The following is a 17,838-nucleotide window of genomic DNA, read 5'->3' as shown; positions in this document are numbered from 1 at the left end:
AGTTCCTGGGTGCATTGGTTTCTTAATTGCCTCATTCTTAATTGCTTATTTTAAATGAGAAAACTCCCTTTTAGGTCTAATGCAGATTGTTGCTGGAGAATACATCAGGTGTAACTGGAAAGAGCAGAGAATGTTGGGTAAGAAATGCCTATGTCTTTGCCAAAGAGAGCTAAGCAAATAGACTGTCTAAATCATTAAGTTGACTGTCCCTCAAGAGCAACTCCATCCAGTTGAATTACGAAAACTTGAAACTGATTTACTGTGGTGTCAAGTGACCAATTTCCACTGCAGAGAGTCCCACCTTCCCCTTGATCCATATTTTTCCCTGAACAAAATGGAAGTGTTCTCTATGAGCAAAAGAGGACTCGGAGACTCAGGATTGGATGCAACACACCTTTAATGAGTTTCAAGAAGAAAAGGAAGCGGGTCACAGGGGGCACCATGGACACACACAAGGATGTGGTGAAACTCCTGCTGGGAGTCAGTCTGCCTGCCCTGCAGAGGGAGGGAGACCAACAGGTCACAGCTAGACTGGCCTTGGAAGACAGAATAAGCAGAGGAAAGAGTAAGAGACTTCAGTGGAAGAAGGAAACAGTGGTTCAAAGCTCTGAATGCAAAACCGTGGATCTCTGTCTCCTTTCAAGGACCATGTTCCAAGGTCTTGGGAGTTCCATGCCCGAGGATGTTGAGAGTATCTCTAGCAGGGGCGACATCTGCTGCCACAGTAGCGGCTGGTAATGCCGGAGAGGTCAAAGCCCCCAGAATTGATGGGAACTCCCTCAGAGCTGAGGATGCTGCCAACAGCAGCAGAGGTGGAGGAGCCCACAACAGTGTTCTGTGGGAAGGAGCTGAGGATGGGGCCAGGAAGGGTCACAATAACTGAGGAGGGCTGGATGGCGATGGTGGAGCTCTGGCACTGCCTGACACAGGGCTCATTACAGCTGTTGGCCAGTGGGGTCGGGCCACAGGGCTGGCAGGGCACGCACGGGTTGCAGCAGGACATGTCTCTGGGACAGAGGTTCACCTGGGTGAGAGGGCAGGAGGGAAATAGATCATGAGGAACTGATCATGAGAAGCAGCACTACACCCAACCACAGAGGACACAAGGCACCTCCTGGCCCAACATACACTGCCCAGATCAAATCCCGTCATCAAATCCCAGATCAAATCACCATCATCAAGTCCCAACATCTCTCTGCAGAAGACCTTCTATCCCCTTCTCTCTCCCATGGAAAATGTCTCTCACCCCAGGGCCAGGACAGACCGCATCAGCTGAGACACACATAGAGGAAAGACACTTGATCCAGAAGCACGACAAGAAGAGGCTTCACACTCACCTGATTCCCAAGGAGAAGGAGGTGAGAGAAGTGGATGAGAGAGCAGAGAGTTGGGCTGCCTTTTATAGGAGTCCTGCACTGCCTCAGGCCTAGGCACCCTTTGTGGAAGTAATAATTTTCTGACAAGCTCATGGTGAATGCAAAACACGCCAGCTAATGGTATGGGCTGTGTCCTGGTTTCCTGCACTGCCGCGTTTTCATTTCCTGGCATCTGCTACATACTTTCCTATATGAAATTCTGTTCTGTAAGTGCCGGGATTAAAGGCCTAAGGATTTCCAGGTTGGACTCATGTCACTATGTATATCTTTTTAGTTCATGCCCATTGCCTCGCAGATGCTTCTTTTGAAGACTGGATGAGAAATCCTGGGATTTCTGGGGCAAGGATGAATCATTGTGTTCAGAAGACAGGGACTAAGAGCCAGAGGGGTCCAGTGGAGGCAGGTGATGTCAGCCTGGGGAACTCTGCTGGGTTCTTTTGTATGATCTTACTGACAGGAAGGGTCCCAACTGCTCCAAGCCCTGCAATCCTTGACTCATCCCCAAGGGCTCCTGTGACTGTGTGCAATGACCTCTCTCATTCTCTCCTGGCTCCCTCCACCAGTCATCGGCTGTCATATTCCTGGGTGGGTGGGCTGCAACTCATGTTTCCATCTCTCTTTCACCCTAAGCTGCCCTCAGGAGGAAATTGCAACCTCTTTGGCCTTCTCCTCTCTCTGGGCAGTCCATGCATCCCTGAGACTCCTCAAGCAATGCTGCGAGTGCATCTGCCCTGCTTATAGTGCCCTGTCCCTCCTATGGAGGGGGTGTCCCCGGCAGTTCCTCAGTCACACCCATGGCTATGTGCTGATCTGCAATAATGCACCTGTTCGCATGATTGTGTACCAGTCTGTTTGATTCCCTACATGCACATCCATGTTCTTGTCTGCCTGGCTGTGCACACACCTGTGTACCTCTGGTGAGACCGTGTTTCTATTTGCCCGTACAATTCCTTGCGTGTCTCTGGCCTCGTGCATATTTGCTTGTGTCTGTGCATCTCTGAAATTCCTGTTGCACACATGAGCATGTTGGATACGTGTTTAGTGCATGTGTGTGTGGACATAGTTGTGCCTAACCATTCCAAGGCCCTCATTGACACTCCTCTGCTTCAGTGGCAGGCCTTGACATAGTCTCAGCCCCTTGTCTGAGAGTGAAGGGACAGGGCCACAGCACTCTGTTCTCAATGAGGAGAATGCCTAACCCTGGACAACTTATTTCATGTTGGCTCCAGGTAGCTTCAGAAGGGCTGATTTGTTTCCCAGGGTCCTTGCTCCGGACTCCTGTAAAAGCTTTGAAGTGACAGGATTCACCTGGCTCCATGACCGACCCTTGGCCAGAGCCAGCAGCTACAGGAAAGAGGATGAGGCTTGGAGAGGGTGGGAGGAGAAAGGTGGTGAACATGAGGTATGTAGCCAATGACACCCGTAAAGAGCATCAACGCTGGAAAGAGCCAAGGATCCCAAGTGTCAGCAACATTAGATAAGTCCAGCTGTGCCATAAGTTCTCTTTCCAAGCCTGTAGTGACATACTGACTCAAACCAGTTCTTACAAACCTTTAGCCATGTCTGAGATGCAGGAGATGTAGCTTCTGGGTATCATGGCCTGGAGAAGGATAGCGGAACTCCAGCATCAGCTAGCATCAGCACATAGGGGAAAACAGCCACTGGTGCTCCTCTGAAGAGATTTTGACAGAATCACAGTACGTTTGGAGTTGGAAGGGACCTCTGCACATCTTCTACTCCATCCCACTCTCTTAAGCAAGTACACCTATAGGAGATTGGACAGGAATGTGTCCAGGTGGGTTTTGTATTTCTCCAGAGAAGGAGACTCCACAAATTCTCTGGGCAACCTGTTCCAGTGCTCTGTCACCCTAGAAGAAAAGAAATTTTCCTCATATTCAAATGGAAGCTCCTGTGCTTTATTCTGTGCCCATTGCCTATCATCCTATCATTGGGCACCACTGAAAGGATTCTGGTACCATCATCTTGACATCCACATTTGAGACGTTTGTAAACATTAACAAGATCGTCTCTCAGCCTTCTCCAGGCTGAACTGACACAGCTGTCTCAGTCTCTCCTCGTAAGAAAGATGCTCTAGGCCTTGGTCATCTTCATAACCCACCGCTGGACTCCCTCCAGTAATTCCTTGTCCTGCTTAAACAGGGGGCCCAGAACTGGATGCTATTCCTTAAATGCAAGCACTCTGACTTACACCACAGTGCCTTTCCTTTTCCCCAAATGAGGGCAGAGAGACTCTCCTCAGCATCCTCAAAGTGTTCTGGGAGATGGTGCATCCCCTGCATAGGACACCTCTCAACGGCAGACAGAAGAAGGCACCTCTGGACTGGCTGAGGGTCTTGGCTGTGCACTGCTCCACACCTGGCTCCCATCAGACAGTTGTGGGGAAAGACCTCTCCCCTTGTGGGATTTGGGGTCACTGAGACACCCAGTGAGGCGGGAACTCTGCGGTGAGTGACCAGTGGTGGAACGGGGCACAGGGGTTCCGCCTGCTTTGCAGAACCTTACTGCTATGTCCCATCCCACTTGCTCATCCACAGGTCCAAAGAAATGCTTTTTCACTGTGGAGGTGCTCAAATTCGAAATAGGTTGTTCAGAGAGGTTGTGGAGTCTTAGCTGTGGAGATACTCCAATCCAGTCTCGACAGAGCTCTTTGCCCATGTGCTCGAGCTGACCTTACTCTAGCAGAGATATTGCGCAGGGTCATCTGCAGAGGTGCCTTCCAACCTCAACAATTTCATGATTCTGTGAAATGCAGAGCTCTAGGTGCAGCAGCAACACAAGGAAGTTCAGGTTTCTTTCAGGGCCAGCACACAGGGACCCTGAATTCAGTTGTCCCCCATCATTGTATTTCTCTTCTGTCCATGTCCTCCCCAGGACCATGCTGAAGTCCAGACAAACTCTTGTGCCCAGCCCTTCAGGAGACACCGCCGCAGCCCTGTCCAAAATGTCTCTCCAGAGCTACTCTCACTTCTTAGCCAAGCACCCTTGATGGGGCACTTGAGGCACTGTGAGACCCTGTCATATAGCGGGAAATCAAAGGCAGCATAAAGAGAAATAGCAGCACGTGTGATGTCATTACCTGCAATGTTACCATTCATTAGGAGCATGCAGGAAAATTGTGGCTTATGCAGTGTGTGCCTTTGAGCCCAAGGCCATGTGAAGACAGAAGAAAAACCAGTTCAACCGGTCACTCCCTCAAACAGTTCAGTCACCTCCTTCACCTTAGGAACAAGGTGAATGGGAACTGCCTTTAGACCAGGCAGGAGGATCCCTTGGTTCAGGCAAAGAATCTTTTTCAGCTTCCCAGCATCTCCAGAAAGCGGGGACATAGCATGCATCAAAGCAAAGCGATCATATGTCCAGGGTATAGAAGCACAAATGTCAATTGACATTATCACCCACCAACCCCACAGGGGAGCAAGAGCAGGAGAAAGAGACTGCTTGTGATAGAATATATAGAAAGCTGAAATAAAGCATGGAAATGACAGACACTCGTGGCCCTTCTAACTACCATAACTGTTGCAAATCCAGGAAGATCTTGGTTGGCTTCCAGGCACCCACTCACCTGGGTCTCTCGGACCACAAGCAAGATGCTGCTGCTGAGAGCCCCCCTCCCCAGGATGGAGACTCTGCTTGCCTTGCCACCATGTGTGTGAGTAAAACTTCTCGCAGGATTGCGAGTATATTTATACTTTCCGTTCACATATGCACGTGTAACTGTCCGTGCTCAATATGAGCACGGGTAAAATTAATCCTCGCATAATCGCAGGTGTATTTTCCTCCCATGCTTCCACATAAAGACGTGCAACTTTCCGTGCACATTTGCTTGCGTACTTTCTGTGCTTAATACAAGCACGTGTACTTTCCGTGTACATTTGCACGTGCAGCTTTCCCTGATCAGTGCGAGCACGTGTATAAATTATTTCCTCGCACAATCGCGAGTATATTTTCTTCCCGTGCTTCCACATAAGCACGTGTAATATTCCGTGTACATTTGCGCGTGTAAGTAAATTAACCCTTGCAGGATTGCGAGTGTATTATAAATTTACCCTTGCAGAATCGCGAGTGTACTAACTTTCCGTACTCACTACGAGTACGTGTGTCTCTTTAAGAATAATCCCGCACCGTGTTCAGGCAAGTGTGTATTCCTCCCAGACTCAGAGACGGTTCCGGCATTGTTTTGGTGAAGCCACGTGCATGCACTCTGTGGACTTCCTGTTGTATTAGTTGCTGCCCCTTAATAATTTTCCTTAACTGATATCCGAACCTGTATTTAAGTCACTTTTGGAGTGCTAAAATGCTGCTTGTCACTGGTATAATAAAAGTTGTTTTGGACCCCATTGTCCCTTAAACGAACCTCGGGGTGCCTCTGTGGCAGTATGTTTTCCTAAATGGCAGTCCTAGCAAACAGGTGGGAAACATACGAGTGTTGCCCATTTTCTGACAACTTTGCCACAAAGAAGCCCAGAGGAATGACCCAGGTGCACATCAGCTCCCTGCACAGGATGCCACAAGTACTTGGGCTTAAACTTTCGCCTGTGCTGACGTCTGTCTCCTCTGGAAATCCTGGGCTTTTCATCCCAACACTTACAGAAGCCTTCGTAATGAAAGCACGTGGCAGAAGCCAGGAAATGAAAAGGCGGCAGCGCAGGAAACTAGGACACAGCCCATACCATTAGCTGATCAGTTTTGCATTCACCATGAACTTGTCAGAAAATTATTACTTCCACAAAGGGAGCCTGGGCCTGAGGCAGAGCAGGACTCCTATAAAAGGCAGCCCAACTCCCTGCTCTCTCATCCACTTCTCTCGCCTCCTTCTCCTTGGGAATCAGGTGAGTGTGAAGTCTCTTGTCCTCCTCCTTCGGGATCAGGTGTCTTTCCTCAATGTGTGTCTCAGCTGATACGGACAGTTCCTGCCCTGGTGTGGAAGCTGCTTCTCATGGGAGAGGGAAGGGGGAGAGAAGGTCTTCTGCAGAGAGATGCTGGTACTAAGTGGAGGTGTCTCCTGGGATTGGAGGTGGGCAGCATATGCTGGGCCAGGAGATGCCTTGGCTCCATGGTGGTTGGGTGCCGTGCTGCTTCTCATGTGCCTCCTTGTTGCAATTCTCCCTGTCTTCTCTGTCAGGTGAGCCTCTGTCCCAGAGACATGTCCTGCTGCAACCCGTGCGTGCCCTGCCAGCCCTGTGGCCCGACCCCACTGGCCAACAGCTGCAATGAGCCCTGTGTCAGGCAGTGCCAGAGCTCCACCATCGCCATCCAGCCCTCCTCAGTTATTGTGACCCTGCCTGGCCCCATCCTCAGCTCCTTCCCACAGAACACTGTTGTGGGCTCCTCCACCTCTGCTGCTGTTGGCAGCATCCTCAGCTCTGAGGGAGTTCCCATCAATTCTGGGGGCTTTGACCTCTCCGGCATTACCAGCCGCTACTGTGGCAGCAGATGTCGCCCCTGCTAGAGATACTCTCAACATCCTCGGGCATGGAACTCCCAAGACCTTGGAACATGGTCCTTGAAAGGAGACAGAGATCCACGGTTTTGCATTCAGAGCTTTGAACCACTGTTTCCTTCTTCCACTGAAGTCTCTTACTCTTTCCTCTGCTTATTCTGTCTTCCAAGGCCAGTCTAGCTGTGACCTGTTGGTCTCCCTCCCTCTGCAGGGCAGGCAGACTGACTCCCAGCAGGAGTTTCACCACATCCTTGTGTGTGTCCATGGTGCCCCCTGTGACCCGCTTCCTTTTCTTCTTGAAACTCATTAAAGGTGTGTTGCATCCAATCCTGAGTCTCCGAGTCCTCTTTTGCTCATAGAGAACACTTCCATTTTGTTCAGGGAAAAATATGGATCAAGGGGAAGGTGGGACTCTCTGCAGTGGAAATTGGTCACTTGACACCACAGTAAATCAGTTTCAAGTTTTCGTAATTCAACTGGATGGAGTTGCTCTTGAGGGACAGTCAACTTAATGATTTAGACAGTCTATTTGCTTAGCTCTCTTTGGCAAAGACATAGGCATTTCTTACCCAACATTCTCTGCTCTTTCCAGTTACACCTGATGTATTCTCCAGCAACAATCTGCATTAGACCTAAAAGGGAGTTTTCTCATTTAAAATAAGCAATTAAGAATGAGGCAATTAAGAAACCAATGCACCCAGGAACTGTCACACATCCAGTTACGTGCAATGGGAATCTGCCATTCCACGGCAATGGTGAGTTCCAGCAGAGCAGAAGTGTTGGTCAGAGCTCTGTCAGGTCCTTTCTGCTCTGGACCATATCCACACCTCACCCTGGTATGGTCAGGCCTTTATCTGGGTAAGCGGGTTCTCTCAGTCAGGAACAAAGGTAGTTTATCCCTCTGGCAGCAACTGAAATAGTAGATTTAACCCACCACAGCTTTGCTCCTTCACTCTTGTCTGGGTTCTTATTCCTTCTGGTCATGTACTGGACCATGGCGAACGAGAACAAGAAACCTGCAAATTGATCTCATTCCCCTGGGCTTCCCATCCCTCCCAGGGTGGACACATGGCCCCATGTGCCACTGTATTCTCCATGTATCTTCTAACCCTGGTGGAAAATGACCTCTATTCTTCTTCCTCCTCATATTTCCTTGGTGGAGACCTGATACACCGCCACTGTTGTGTCAAGAATGATGTAGATTTTCCTTGCCATGAGGAAAACAGTTTGTGTTGTCTGCTGGGTGACACAGTCATTTTGATGCTTGATCCTCTCAGTCACGTCCTTTAATTGTAATGTCACCATATGCAAACTTCTCCGTCGCAACACTCCCATGAGAGAGAAAATCTGCTTCTTGCAATCCCTGGAGCACGGGAATTGGGATGTGACTGGACAGGGTGGTAGATAATCTCATCTTGTCTCTCTTTCCCATGAGAGATTGGACGAGGTGATCTTTCAAGGTCACTTCCATTACGGAATATTCTTTGATTTCCTGTCCCTCCCAGTGATACCCTTCAATTGTGATGTCACAATATGCCACCGCACCACTGTCATTGCAAAGAAAATCCACATTCCAAAAGAGTTTACTGTAATTGAGATTCACTTTTTTTTTTTTTTTTTCAGAGAAAATAGGATGATGCATGGTTATTGTCCTCTTCATTTCCAAGACTTGTTCACCGAGAGACATAGTCTGCAGGCAGGGAATATCAAAGAGGGACATGAACCTTTGAACTTCTTTTCTAGAAGGACAATCATGATCAAGAGAAATGAGAACCCCCAAAGATGAGTCAGCAGGTCCACAAGAGACTTCCATCTAGAGTGGCAGATACAGGTACCCAGAAGAGTGTCTTGATTGTCCAGGTCTTCTAGGTGACAGCTCTCTTTGCGCGCTGAGGCACTCCATGCTGGGGTCCATTGCCTGGGCCCCAGGGCAGAGTGGGTCCGTGGCGCCATGTAGGGGCCTTGGCTTCCTGGGCTTAGGACAAATAGTTTTCCTCCCAGTGTAACCACCAAGACTGGTGCTGTTTACTGCAGAGCCTGGTGTGGGGAGAGATGTCCTACCATGAGGGCACAGCCCTGCACTTTGGTGTGCCCATGCGGTTCCCAGGGGTGAGCAGGGTCTCTTGCAGGACAGCTCTACAACCGCCAAAGACTGCACTAAAGAGAGAAGGGTCACAAAGACGATCAATGGAATAAGAATCCGCAGCGTAATGAAAGGCTGAAAGAATTAGATATGCCCAGTTTTGAGAAGTTAAGTGGGCACCTCAGCACCATGCTCCAGTATTTCACGGGTGCCTAGAAAGCAAATGGAGACTCCCTTTCTGCAAGCAGTCACATGGAAGAAATGATGGGTAATAGGTGCAAGCCACTCCTGGGAGGAATCTGACTGAACACCAGAGCAGTATTATCCATGATGAGAACAAGCACACACTGGTATACTATCTCCAGGGAAGTGCTGGATTCTGAAACTTTGGACACCTATACGATGCAGTTAAACAGGGTACTGGACCATTTTGTCTAGCCGGTGCTTTTGCCAAGAAAGGTTGGTCCAGGACATCCTTTTCGTCTGTTTCATCCTGGTATTCTATGATGATGATGCAGATGCATGCCTGGAGAGCAGCAGGGCCCTGCCAGGTGCTGAAGGAATATATGAGATATGTCTCGACCTGTGCCCAGGTGTGCTGGCCATGCACACTAGGTCAGGTAATGGAGGGGAGGGAATGAGACAGATGAGGCTGTAGTCTCTTCCCAGGTATTGCTGTTTCCCAGCCCCACTCCTGCCACCCTTTGGAGCCATTTCATCACTTAAGGCCACTGGCTATGGATTAGCCATGAATGTTTCCTCAGATGCAAGAGAAAGGACACAAAATAAAATCTGCTGCAGGGAGTCCCACCTTCCCGTTCCACCACTGTTTTCCCTCAGCAGACTGGAAGAGTTGCCTCAGAACAAAGGGAAACTCAAATGTCCAGGCTTGGATGCAGTACAACTTTAATGAGTGTCAAGAAGAAAGGGAACTGGTTCACAGGGAGCACCACGGGCAGCCCCAAGGATGCGGTGAAACTCTGGCAGAGTGTCAGTCTTACTACTCTGCAGAGGATAGGATACCAGCATGTCCCTACTAGGCTGGCCTTGCAGACAGAATCAGCAGAGGAAAGAATGTGAGATGAGAGTTGAAGAAGTAAGCAACAGATCAAAGCTCCGAATGCAATGTCATGGAGATTTATCTTGCCCGAGTTTCTTGCCCGAGGATGTTGCCAGCATCTTTAGCAGGGTGGACATCTGTTGCCACAATAGCGGCTGGTAATGCAGGAGAGGTCAAAACCCCCAGAGTTGATGGGCACTCCCTCAGAGCTGAGGATGCTGCCAACAGCAGCAGAGGTGGAGGAGCCCACAACAGTGTTCTGAGGGAAGGAGCTGAGGATGGGGCCAGGCAGGGTCACCACCACGGGGGAGGGCTCAATGACAACGGTGGAGCTCTGGCACTGCCTGACACAGGGCTCATTGCAGCTGTTGGCCAGTGGGGTCGGGCCGCAGGGCTGGCAGGGCACGCACGGGTTGCAGCAGGACATGTCTCTGGGACAGAGGTTCACCTGGGTGAGAGGGCAGGAGGAAATATATCATGAGGAATTGACCATGAGAAGCAGCATGGCACCCAGCCTCAGTGGAGCCAAGGCACCTCCTGGCCCAACATACATCGCCCAGATCAAATCCCATCATCAAATCCCAGATCAAATCACCATCATCAAGTCCCAGCATCTCTCTGCAGAAGACCTTGTATCCCCTTCTCTCTCCCATGGAAAATGTCTCTCACCCCAGGGCCAGGACAGACCGCATCAGCTGAGATACACATAGAGGAAAGACACTTGATCCAGAAGCACGGCAACAAGAGGTTTCACACTCACCTGATTCCCGAGGAGAAGGAGGCGAGAGAAGTGGATGAGAGAGCAGAGAGTTGGGCTGATTTTTATAGGAGTCCTGCACTGCCTCAGGCCTAGGCACCCTTTGTGGAAGTAATAATTTTCTGTCAAGCTCATGGTGAATGCAAAATACGCCAGCTAATGGTATGGGCTGTGTCCTAGTTTCCTGCACTACCACCTTTTCATTTCCTGGCATCTTGCACATTCTTTCTTTCCCATGTGAAGTTTTCTGTAAGTGCCAGGATGAAAGGCACAGGCATAAGTTGTAGCCGAATTTCTGGTGGCAACTTGCGCAGGCAGGTGATGTGTACCTGGGTCATTCCTGTGGGTTTCTTTGTGGCAAAGTTTTCTGGAAGTGGGCAATGCTCTTATGTTTCCCATCTGGTGCTCAAGGACTGCCATTTGGGACAACAAGATCTATCTTTTTCTGTAGCTCCTGTCACCTTCTTCATAGTTGCTCCTTGTTGCACGCTTGTGGTCCTCTGGTGGGAGTGTCTGACACTAGAGCAACATTAATCGTGCTTTCAGTATGATTTTGCTGGACTCCTTTACCTCATGTCCTCTCTGTGCACTCTTTGCAGGTCCTCAGGGAATGACAGGATCATGTTTGGGGCCTGGTTTTACCTGGGATGCTTGAATACTGCCACTGTGGTCCCCAACATCTCCTCAACAGAGTCCCCACTTGCTGATGTTTTCTCGGCTTTCTGTGAGTGTACAGATTTTTGCGTGGTTCCATGCAGGCCTGCATGAGCACACCTGTTTCAATCTGTACCTGTGTGACCCTCATCATGCGGACATGTGGAGATCACAGCTGGGGACTCTCCCCTGATTTGACCATGGGCACTGTAGAGCAACAACATTGTTCTTGTCTTGACCAGAGTGTGAGTTGGGACAATGAGACACCCCTGATTTCACCTTGAACTCCTCCTAACTGTGTCATTGCCCAGGGCAGCCCATGTGAGCTGGGATGGAAAAAAATGAACAATGTCAATCACCTTGTGACGTTACTTAAGGTTTGACAGCAAAGGCACCTGCTGGGTAGGGAGCAGGATGCTGTGCAGGGGCAACAAGCGCTTCTTTGACTGAGCCCAGCAGGGTCCCTCTGTTAGGAGCCAGGCCCAGAGATCCTCCTGTCTGGCCTGTGGCCACAAAGTGACATCAGCTCACCATTTTCCTCTCTCAGTGATAAATTGCCTCTCCTCTATCATATTGAACGACCATGATCTCAGAGCACTAACAAATAACCGAGGAGCTGATATAACCTCAAGTATCCTTGAAGACTGGATCCCATCCTATAAGAGAAGGGGGAGGAGAAAACCACAGTTTTCCTGACTGCTCCTACTGAATGGAGACATCTGAGATAATGACATGGCACCTGCTGTTGTTTCCCTCTATGTTGCATATGTATTAAATGGTTATGTCATGACCAGTGCCTCATGGATGCCTCTTCTGAGTGCTGGGATGAGAATTCCCAGGATTTCCAGAGCAAGGTTGCATCAAGGTGGGCAGAAGACCAGAGGGGTCTGGTGGAAGAAGGTGATGTCAGCCTGGGGACATCCGGTGAATTTTTTTCATAATCCTATTGACAGGAAGGGCTGCAATTGCTCCCGGCCCTGTAATCCTTGGCTTGTCCCCAGGGGCTCCTCTTAGCATGGGCAATGTGCTCTCTGGTTCCCTCCCGGCTTGATCCAGTGGTCAGTTGTTTGAATTCAGAGGCAGGTGCGCTGCACTTCACGTTTTCATCTCTCTTTCACCCTAAGCTGCCCCCAGGAGAAAATTGCAACCTCTTTAGCCTCCTCCTCTTTCTGGATAGTCCATGGATCCCTGAGACACTTAGAGCAATGCTGCCAGCGCATCTGTCCTGCTTACAGTGCCCTGTTCCTACTCTGGAGGGGATGATGGCCAGAAAATTGGTCTTGGGACTCTTGGTGTTGTCTGTAGTTGTGGTGGCCCATAAGGTAGTTGGGCTCAGAGGAAGTGGGGGCTCCATTATGCAGCCTGAGTGTGGCTGATAGAAACCCCAACTTGGGAATTATCTCAGCCAAGTGTAAGGTGCTGCGCATGGGAAAACATAATCCCAGCACAGGCTGGGATATTGCTGGCTGGGGAGCAGCTCTGTGGAAAGGGACCTGAGCCATATGAAGGCTTCTTCTGTAAGTGCTGGTATGGAAAGACTGAGGACTTCCAGAGCAGACAGAGGTCAGCACGAGCAGAAGACTCGAGCCAAGTGCTGGTGGCATACTGTGCAGGTGGGCGATGTGCACCTGGGTCATTTCTGTGGGCTTCTTTGTAGCCAAGTTGTCCAGAAAAGGGCAAGGCTGTAATGTTTCCCATCCAGTGACCAAGGAATGACCTTTGGGACAACATGCGATACTGTTTTCTCTTGTTTACTCCACAGCTGTGATGGTTCTTCATTGTTGGATGCAGGTGGGCTTCTGCTAGAAGTGTCTGATACTATTAGGACACTAACAGTGCTATCAGGATGATTTTGCTGGGCTCCTGAGTCTCATGACCTCTCCTTGCACTCTCTGCAGGCCCTCAGGAAATGCCAGGAGATTGTTCGGGGCCTGGTTTTCCCTTTGGAACTTGAATCCTTTTCTAGCACAGTGGTCCCCAGGATCTCCACAACAAACTCCACACTTGCTGGTGGCTTTCTGATTCATCCTCGCCCCGGAAATCCTGGGATTTCTCATCCAGCCTTCTAAAGAAGCGTCGGTGGCAGAATGGACATGAACTAAAAAGAAATACATGCCAACATGTGTCCAATCCAGAAATCCTCAGGTCTCTAATCCCGGCATTTAAAGAAGAAGCCTTCACATAGGAAAGTATGTGGCAGATACCAGGAAATGGAAAGGCAGCAGTGCAGGAAACCAGGACACAGCCCATGCCATTAGCTGGTGTGTTTTGCATTCACCATGAGCTTGTCAGAAAATTATTACTTCCACAAAGGCTGCCTGAGCCTGAGGCAGTGCAGGACTCCTATAAAAATCAGCCCAACGCTCTCCTCTCTCATCCACTTCTTTCGCCTCCTTCTCCTTGGGAATCAGGTGAGTATGAGGTCTCTTCTTCTCCTGCTTCTCGATCAGGAGTCTTTCTTCAATGTGTGTGTCATCTGAAAGGGTCTGTCCTGATGGGAGCTTCTTCCTGTGGGAGAGGGAAGTGGAGCAAAGGTCTCCTGCAGAGAGAGTTTGGGACTTAGTGGAGGTGGCTTCTTGGATTTGAGGTGGGCAGCGTATGCTGGGCCAGGAGGTGCCTTGGTTCCGTTTTGTTTTGGTGTAGTGCTGCTTGTCAAGAGGAACCCCTCAGTCTCTATTTCCTCCTGCCCTCTCTCTCAGGTGAACCTCTGCCCCAGAGACATGTCCTGCTGCAACCCGTGCGTGCCCTGCCAGCCCTGTGGCCCAACCCCACTGGCCAACAGCTGTAATGAGCCCTGTGTCAGACAGTGCCAGAGCTCCACCATCGCCATCCAGCCATCTCCTGTGGTGGTGACCCTGCCTGGCCCCATCCTCAGCTCCTTCCCTCAGAACACCGTTGTGGGCTCCTCCACCTCTGCTGCTGTTGGCAGCATCCTCAGCTCTGAGGGAGTGCCCATCAACTCTGGGGGCTTCGACCTCTCCTGCATTACCAGCCGCTACTGTCGGCCCTGCTAAAGCTGCTAGCAACTACTTTGGGCAAGAACCTGCTAAGACCTTGGAACATGGTCCTTGAAAGGAAATAGAGCTTCACGGCATTGCATTCAGAGCTTTAAACCGTTATTTCCTTCTTCCACTTGTGTCTCTGTCTTTTTCCTTTGCCAATTCTGTCTCCAAGGCCAGCCTCACAGTGACTTGTTTCTCTCTCGCCCTTCAGGAGTTTCACCACATCCTCGGGGTTGCCTGTGGTTCTCCCTCTGAGACACCTCCTTTCCTTCTTGAGACTTATTAAAGTTGTGATGCATCCAAGCCTGGGCCTTCGAGTCCTCTTTTGCTCTTTGGCAACTCTTCCAGTCCTCTCAGGGAAAAAGCGGATGAAGGGGAAGGTGGGATGCCTTGCAGTGGGTTTTGTCACTTTGCAACACAGTAAATCAATTCCATGTTTTGGTAATTAAATTGAGTGGAGTCGGTCATAAGGGACAGTCAACTTAGTGGGTGTCTCAGCCTTGCTTTGCTTCCTTGAGCAAAGACATAGGCATTTCTTAACCAACATTCTCTGCTCTTCCCAGTCACACCTGATGTAATCTGCAGCCACAGTCCGCATTAGACCTAATAGGCACTTTGGTCATTTAAAGTAAACAGTTAAGAATGAGGCAATTAAAAAACCAATGCACCCAGGAACTGTCACACACGCAATTATGTGCAAAGGGAATCCGCCATTTCATGGCAATGGTGAGTTCCAGCAGAGCAGAAATGTTGGTCAAAACTCTGCCAGGTTCTTTCTGCTCTGGTCCATTTCCACACCTGAGCCCTGGTATGGTCAGAGGCTTATCTGGGTTAAGTGGTTTCTCTCAGTCAGAAACAAAGGTGGTTTGTCCTTCTGAAAGTAACCAAAATAGTAGATTTAACCCACCATGGTTTTGCTCCTTCCCTCTTGTCTGGACAGCTGATTCCTTCTGGTCACGTACTGGGCCATGGCAATGGAGAACAAGACACCTGTAATTGATCTCTTTCCCCCGGGACTTCCAACCCTCCCAGGGTGGGTACGTGGCCCCATGTGCCGTTATCTTCTCCATGTATCTTTGAATCCTAGAAGAGAATGGCCTCATTCTTCTTCCTCCTCATATTTCACTGGTGGAGACCCGATAAACCACCACTGTTGTGTCAAAAATGATGGAGACTTTCCTTGCTTTGAAGAAAATCATTTATGTTGCCTGCTTCTGGGTACAGTCATTCTGATGTATTCCAGTCTTCCTGGCTATCACTTAGTTCATGATTCTCTCACTCATGTCCTTGAATTGTAATGTCACCATACGCAAAACCTCTTTCCTGCAAGCCTTGGTAGCAATGGCATTGGGATTGTGGTCATGTTCACACCATTGCCACTTCTGCTGACTGGCCCTCCTGCATCAAGAAAGCCACCGCTGGGATCCAAGTCCCCCGACTCAGCCTTCCCTGATCCTGATCTGACAGCCACCACCACTCTTGTCTATGCATCTAATAGGACCAAAGGGTGGGAGAACTTGATCTCTGAGGAAAGGCTGAAGGAGATAGGTCTTTTTCTGCTGGATGAACAGAAGGCTTGGGCAGACCTCCACAACCTATTCTAGTACTTAAATAATATCTACAGAGAGGATGGCAGCTCTCTCATTCAAAGGAGCCACATGGAGAAGACAAGTGCCCACGAGTCCAAGGGTCACTGGGAGAGGTTTCAGTTTCACATAAGAAATACCTTTGCTACAGTAAGACCAATCCTTCGCTGGAATGACGTCCCAGGGATGTGGTAGAGTTCCTATCACTGCAAGTTTCACGATGTGATTGGACAGGGTGGTAGCTAATCTCATCTTGTCTCTCTCTGCCATGAAAGTTTGGACCAGGTGATCATTCAAGGTCACTTCCAGTATTCAATATTCTATGATTCCCTGTCCCTCCCAGTGGTACCCTTCAATCGTTATGTCACAATATGTCATCCACTCTGCTGCATCACTGCCATCACAAAAAAAAAAAAAGAAAATCCTCATTCCAAAAGAGCTTATTGCAATTGAGATTCACTTTTTCAGAGAAAATAGGATAGTGCACGGTTATTGCCCTCTTCATTTCCGAGACTTCTTCACTGTAAAAGACATACTCTGCAGGCAGGGAATAGCAAAGAGGGACACGAACCTTTGATCTTCTTCTCTAGAAGGACAGTCACAATCAAGAGAAATGAGAACCCCCAAAATGTGAGTCAGAAGGTCCATATGAGACTTCCATCTAGAGTGGCAGATGCATGTATCCAGAGGACTGTCTTGATTGCCTAGGTCTTCTAGGCAACAGCTCCCATGTGCATGGAGACGCTCCATTCTGGGGTCCATTGCCTGGGCCCCGGAGCAGAGCAGGTCCATGGCACCATGTGAGGGGCTTGTCTTCCTGGGTTGAGGACCAGGCAATAGGTGCAAGCTACTCCTGGGAGACACCGGATTGAAACCCTGAGCAAAACTATTCTATGCTATTGTATGATCTGGATGCAGACCAGTGTCTGGAGAGCAACTGGGCCCTGCCAGATGCTGAAGGACTGCATGAGATTCCTCTGTCTCACCGTCTGTGCCCATGTGTGTTGACCATGCACAGTAGATCAGGTAATGGAGGGGAAGGAATGAGAGAGATGAGATTGTGGATTGTCCCCAGGACTTTCTATTTTGCAGCCCCACTCCTTCCACACTCTGGAACCCTTTACTCACTTAAGGCCATTGCCTGTAGCATTATTCATTAATGTCTTGTTCAGCTCCAAAGAAAAGACCATAAAACAATCCACTGCAGGGAGTCCAACCCTTCCTTTCCTCCACATTTTCCCTGAGCAGACTGGAACAGTTGCCTCAGAACAAAGGAGGACTCAGAGGCCCAGACTGGGATGCAGCACAAGTTTAATGAGACTCAAGAAGGAAAGGAGGTATCTCAGAGGGAGCACCATGGACAGCCATAAGATTGCAGTGAAACTCCTGCGGAGTGTCAGTCTGCCTGCCCTGCAAAGGGAGGGACAAAAACAGGTCCCTGCCACGCTGCCCTTGGGAGACAGAATCCACAAAAGCAAGAGAGAGAGACATGAGTCGAAGAAGGAGACAAGAGTTCAAAGCTCCGAATGCAATGCTGTGAAGCTCTCTCTCTCTCAAGGACCATGTTCTAAGGTCTTGAGAGGCTCTTGCCCAAGGACGTTGCCAGCAGCTTTAGCAGTGTCGGTATCTGCTGCCACAGTAGCGGCTGGTAATGCAGGAGAGGTCAAAGCCCCCAGAGTTGATGGGCACTCCCTCAGAGCTGAGGATGCTGCCAACAGCAGCAGAGGTGGAGGAGCCCACAACAGTGTTCTGTGGGAAGGAGCTGAGGATGGGGCCGGGCAGAGTCACAATCACTGGGGAGGGCTGGATGGTGATGGTGGAGCTCTGGCACTGCCTGCAACAGGGCTCATTGCAGCTGT

At 49.7% G+C, this 17,838-nt stretch overlaps 4 protein-coding genes across 5 annotated transcripts; 2 read left to right on the top strand and 2 right to left on the bottom strand.

The window, feature by feature from the left end:
* Window positions 1-697: 697 nt before the first annotated feature.
* LOC136111836 (feather keratin Cos1-2-like) lies at window positions 698-1,469 on the bottom strand. Of its 2 annotated transcripts, none has more exons than XM_071818145.1 (2): window positions 1,338-1,469; window positions 698-1,024 (listed from the first exon to the last, which is right to left on the bottom strand). In XM_071818145.1, exons 1-2 carry the CDS (start codon window positions 1,467-1,469, stop codon window positions 698-700), a joined length of 459 nt encoding a protein of 152 aa, XP_071674246.1. The 2 variants fall into 2 exon arrangements, with proteins under 2 accessions (XP_071674246.1, XP_071674247.1); XM_071818146.1 differs by having other exon boundaries at window positions 698-1,005; window positions 1,338-1,410.
* Window positions 1,470-6,156: 4,687 nt separating this feature from the next.
* Window positions 6,157-6,846, top strand: LOC136112017 (feather keratin Cos1-2-like). Its single transcript, XM_071798175.1, has 2 exons — window positions 6,157-6,226; window positions 6,539-6,846. The coding sequence occupies exon 2, from the start codon at window positions 6,541-6,543 to the stop codon at window positions 6,844-6,846; it is 306 nt and encodes a 101-aa protein (XP_071654276.1). The 5' UTR covers window positions 6,157-6,226; window positions 6,539-6,540.
* Window positions 6,847-10,101: 3,255 nt separating this feature from the next.
* On the bottom strand, window positions 10,102-10,407 carry LOC136111807 (feather keratin Cos1-1/Cos1-3/Cos2-1-like). Its single transcript, XM_065856214.2, has one exon. It carries the CDS (start codon window positions 10,405-10,407, stop codon window positions 10,102-10,104), a length of 306 nt encoding a protein of 101 aa, XP_065712286.2.
* Window positions 10,408-13,670: 3,263 nt separating this feature from the next.
* Window positions 13,671-14,405, top strand: LOC139825476 (feather keratin Cos1-2-like). Its single transcript, XM_071798177.1, has 2 exons — window positions 13,671-13,802; window positions 14,091-14,405. The coding sequence occupies exons 1-2, from the start codon at window positions 13,671-13,673 to the stop codon at window positions 14,403-14,405; spliced, it is 447 nt and encodes a 148-aa protein (XP_071654278.1).
* The last annotated feature ends 3,433 nt before the right edge of the window (window positions 14,406-17,838 follow it).

The sequence above is a fragment of the Patagioenas fasciata genome, chromosome 22 (assembly GCF_037038585.1).
Source record: "Patagioenas fasciata isolate bPatFas1 chromosome 22, bPatFas1.hap1, whole genome shotgun sequence".
Taxonomy (NCBI): Eukaryota; Metazoa; Chordata; class Aves; order Columbiformes; family Columbidae; genus Patagioenas; species Patagioenas fasciata.
This window is presented reverse-complemented; position numbering and strand designations above follow the sequence as displayed.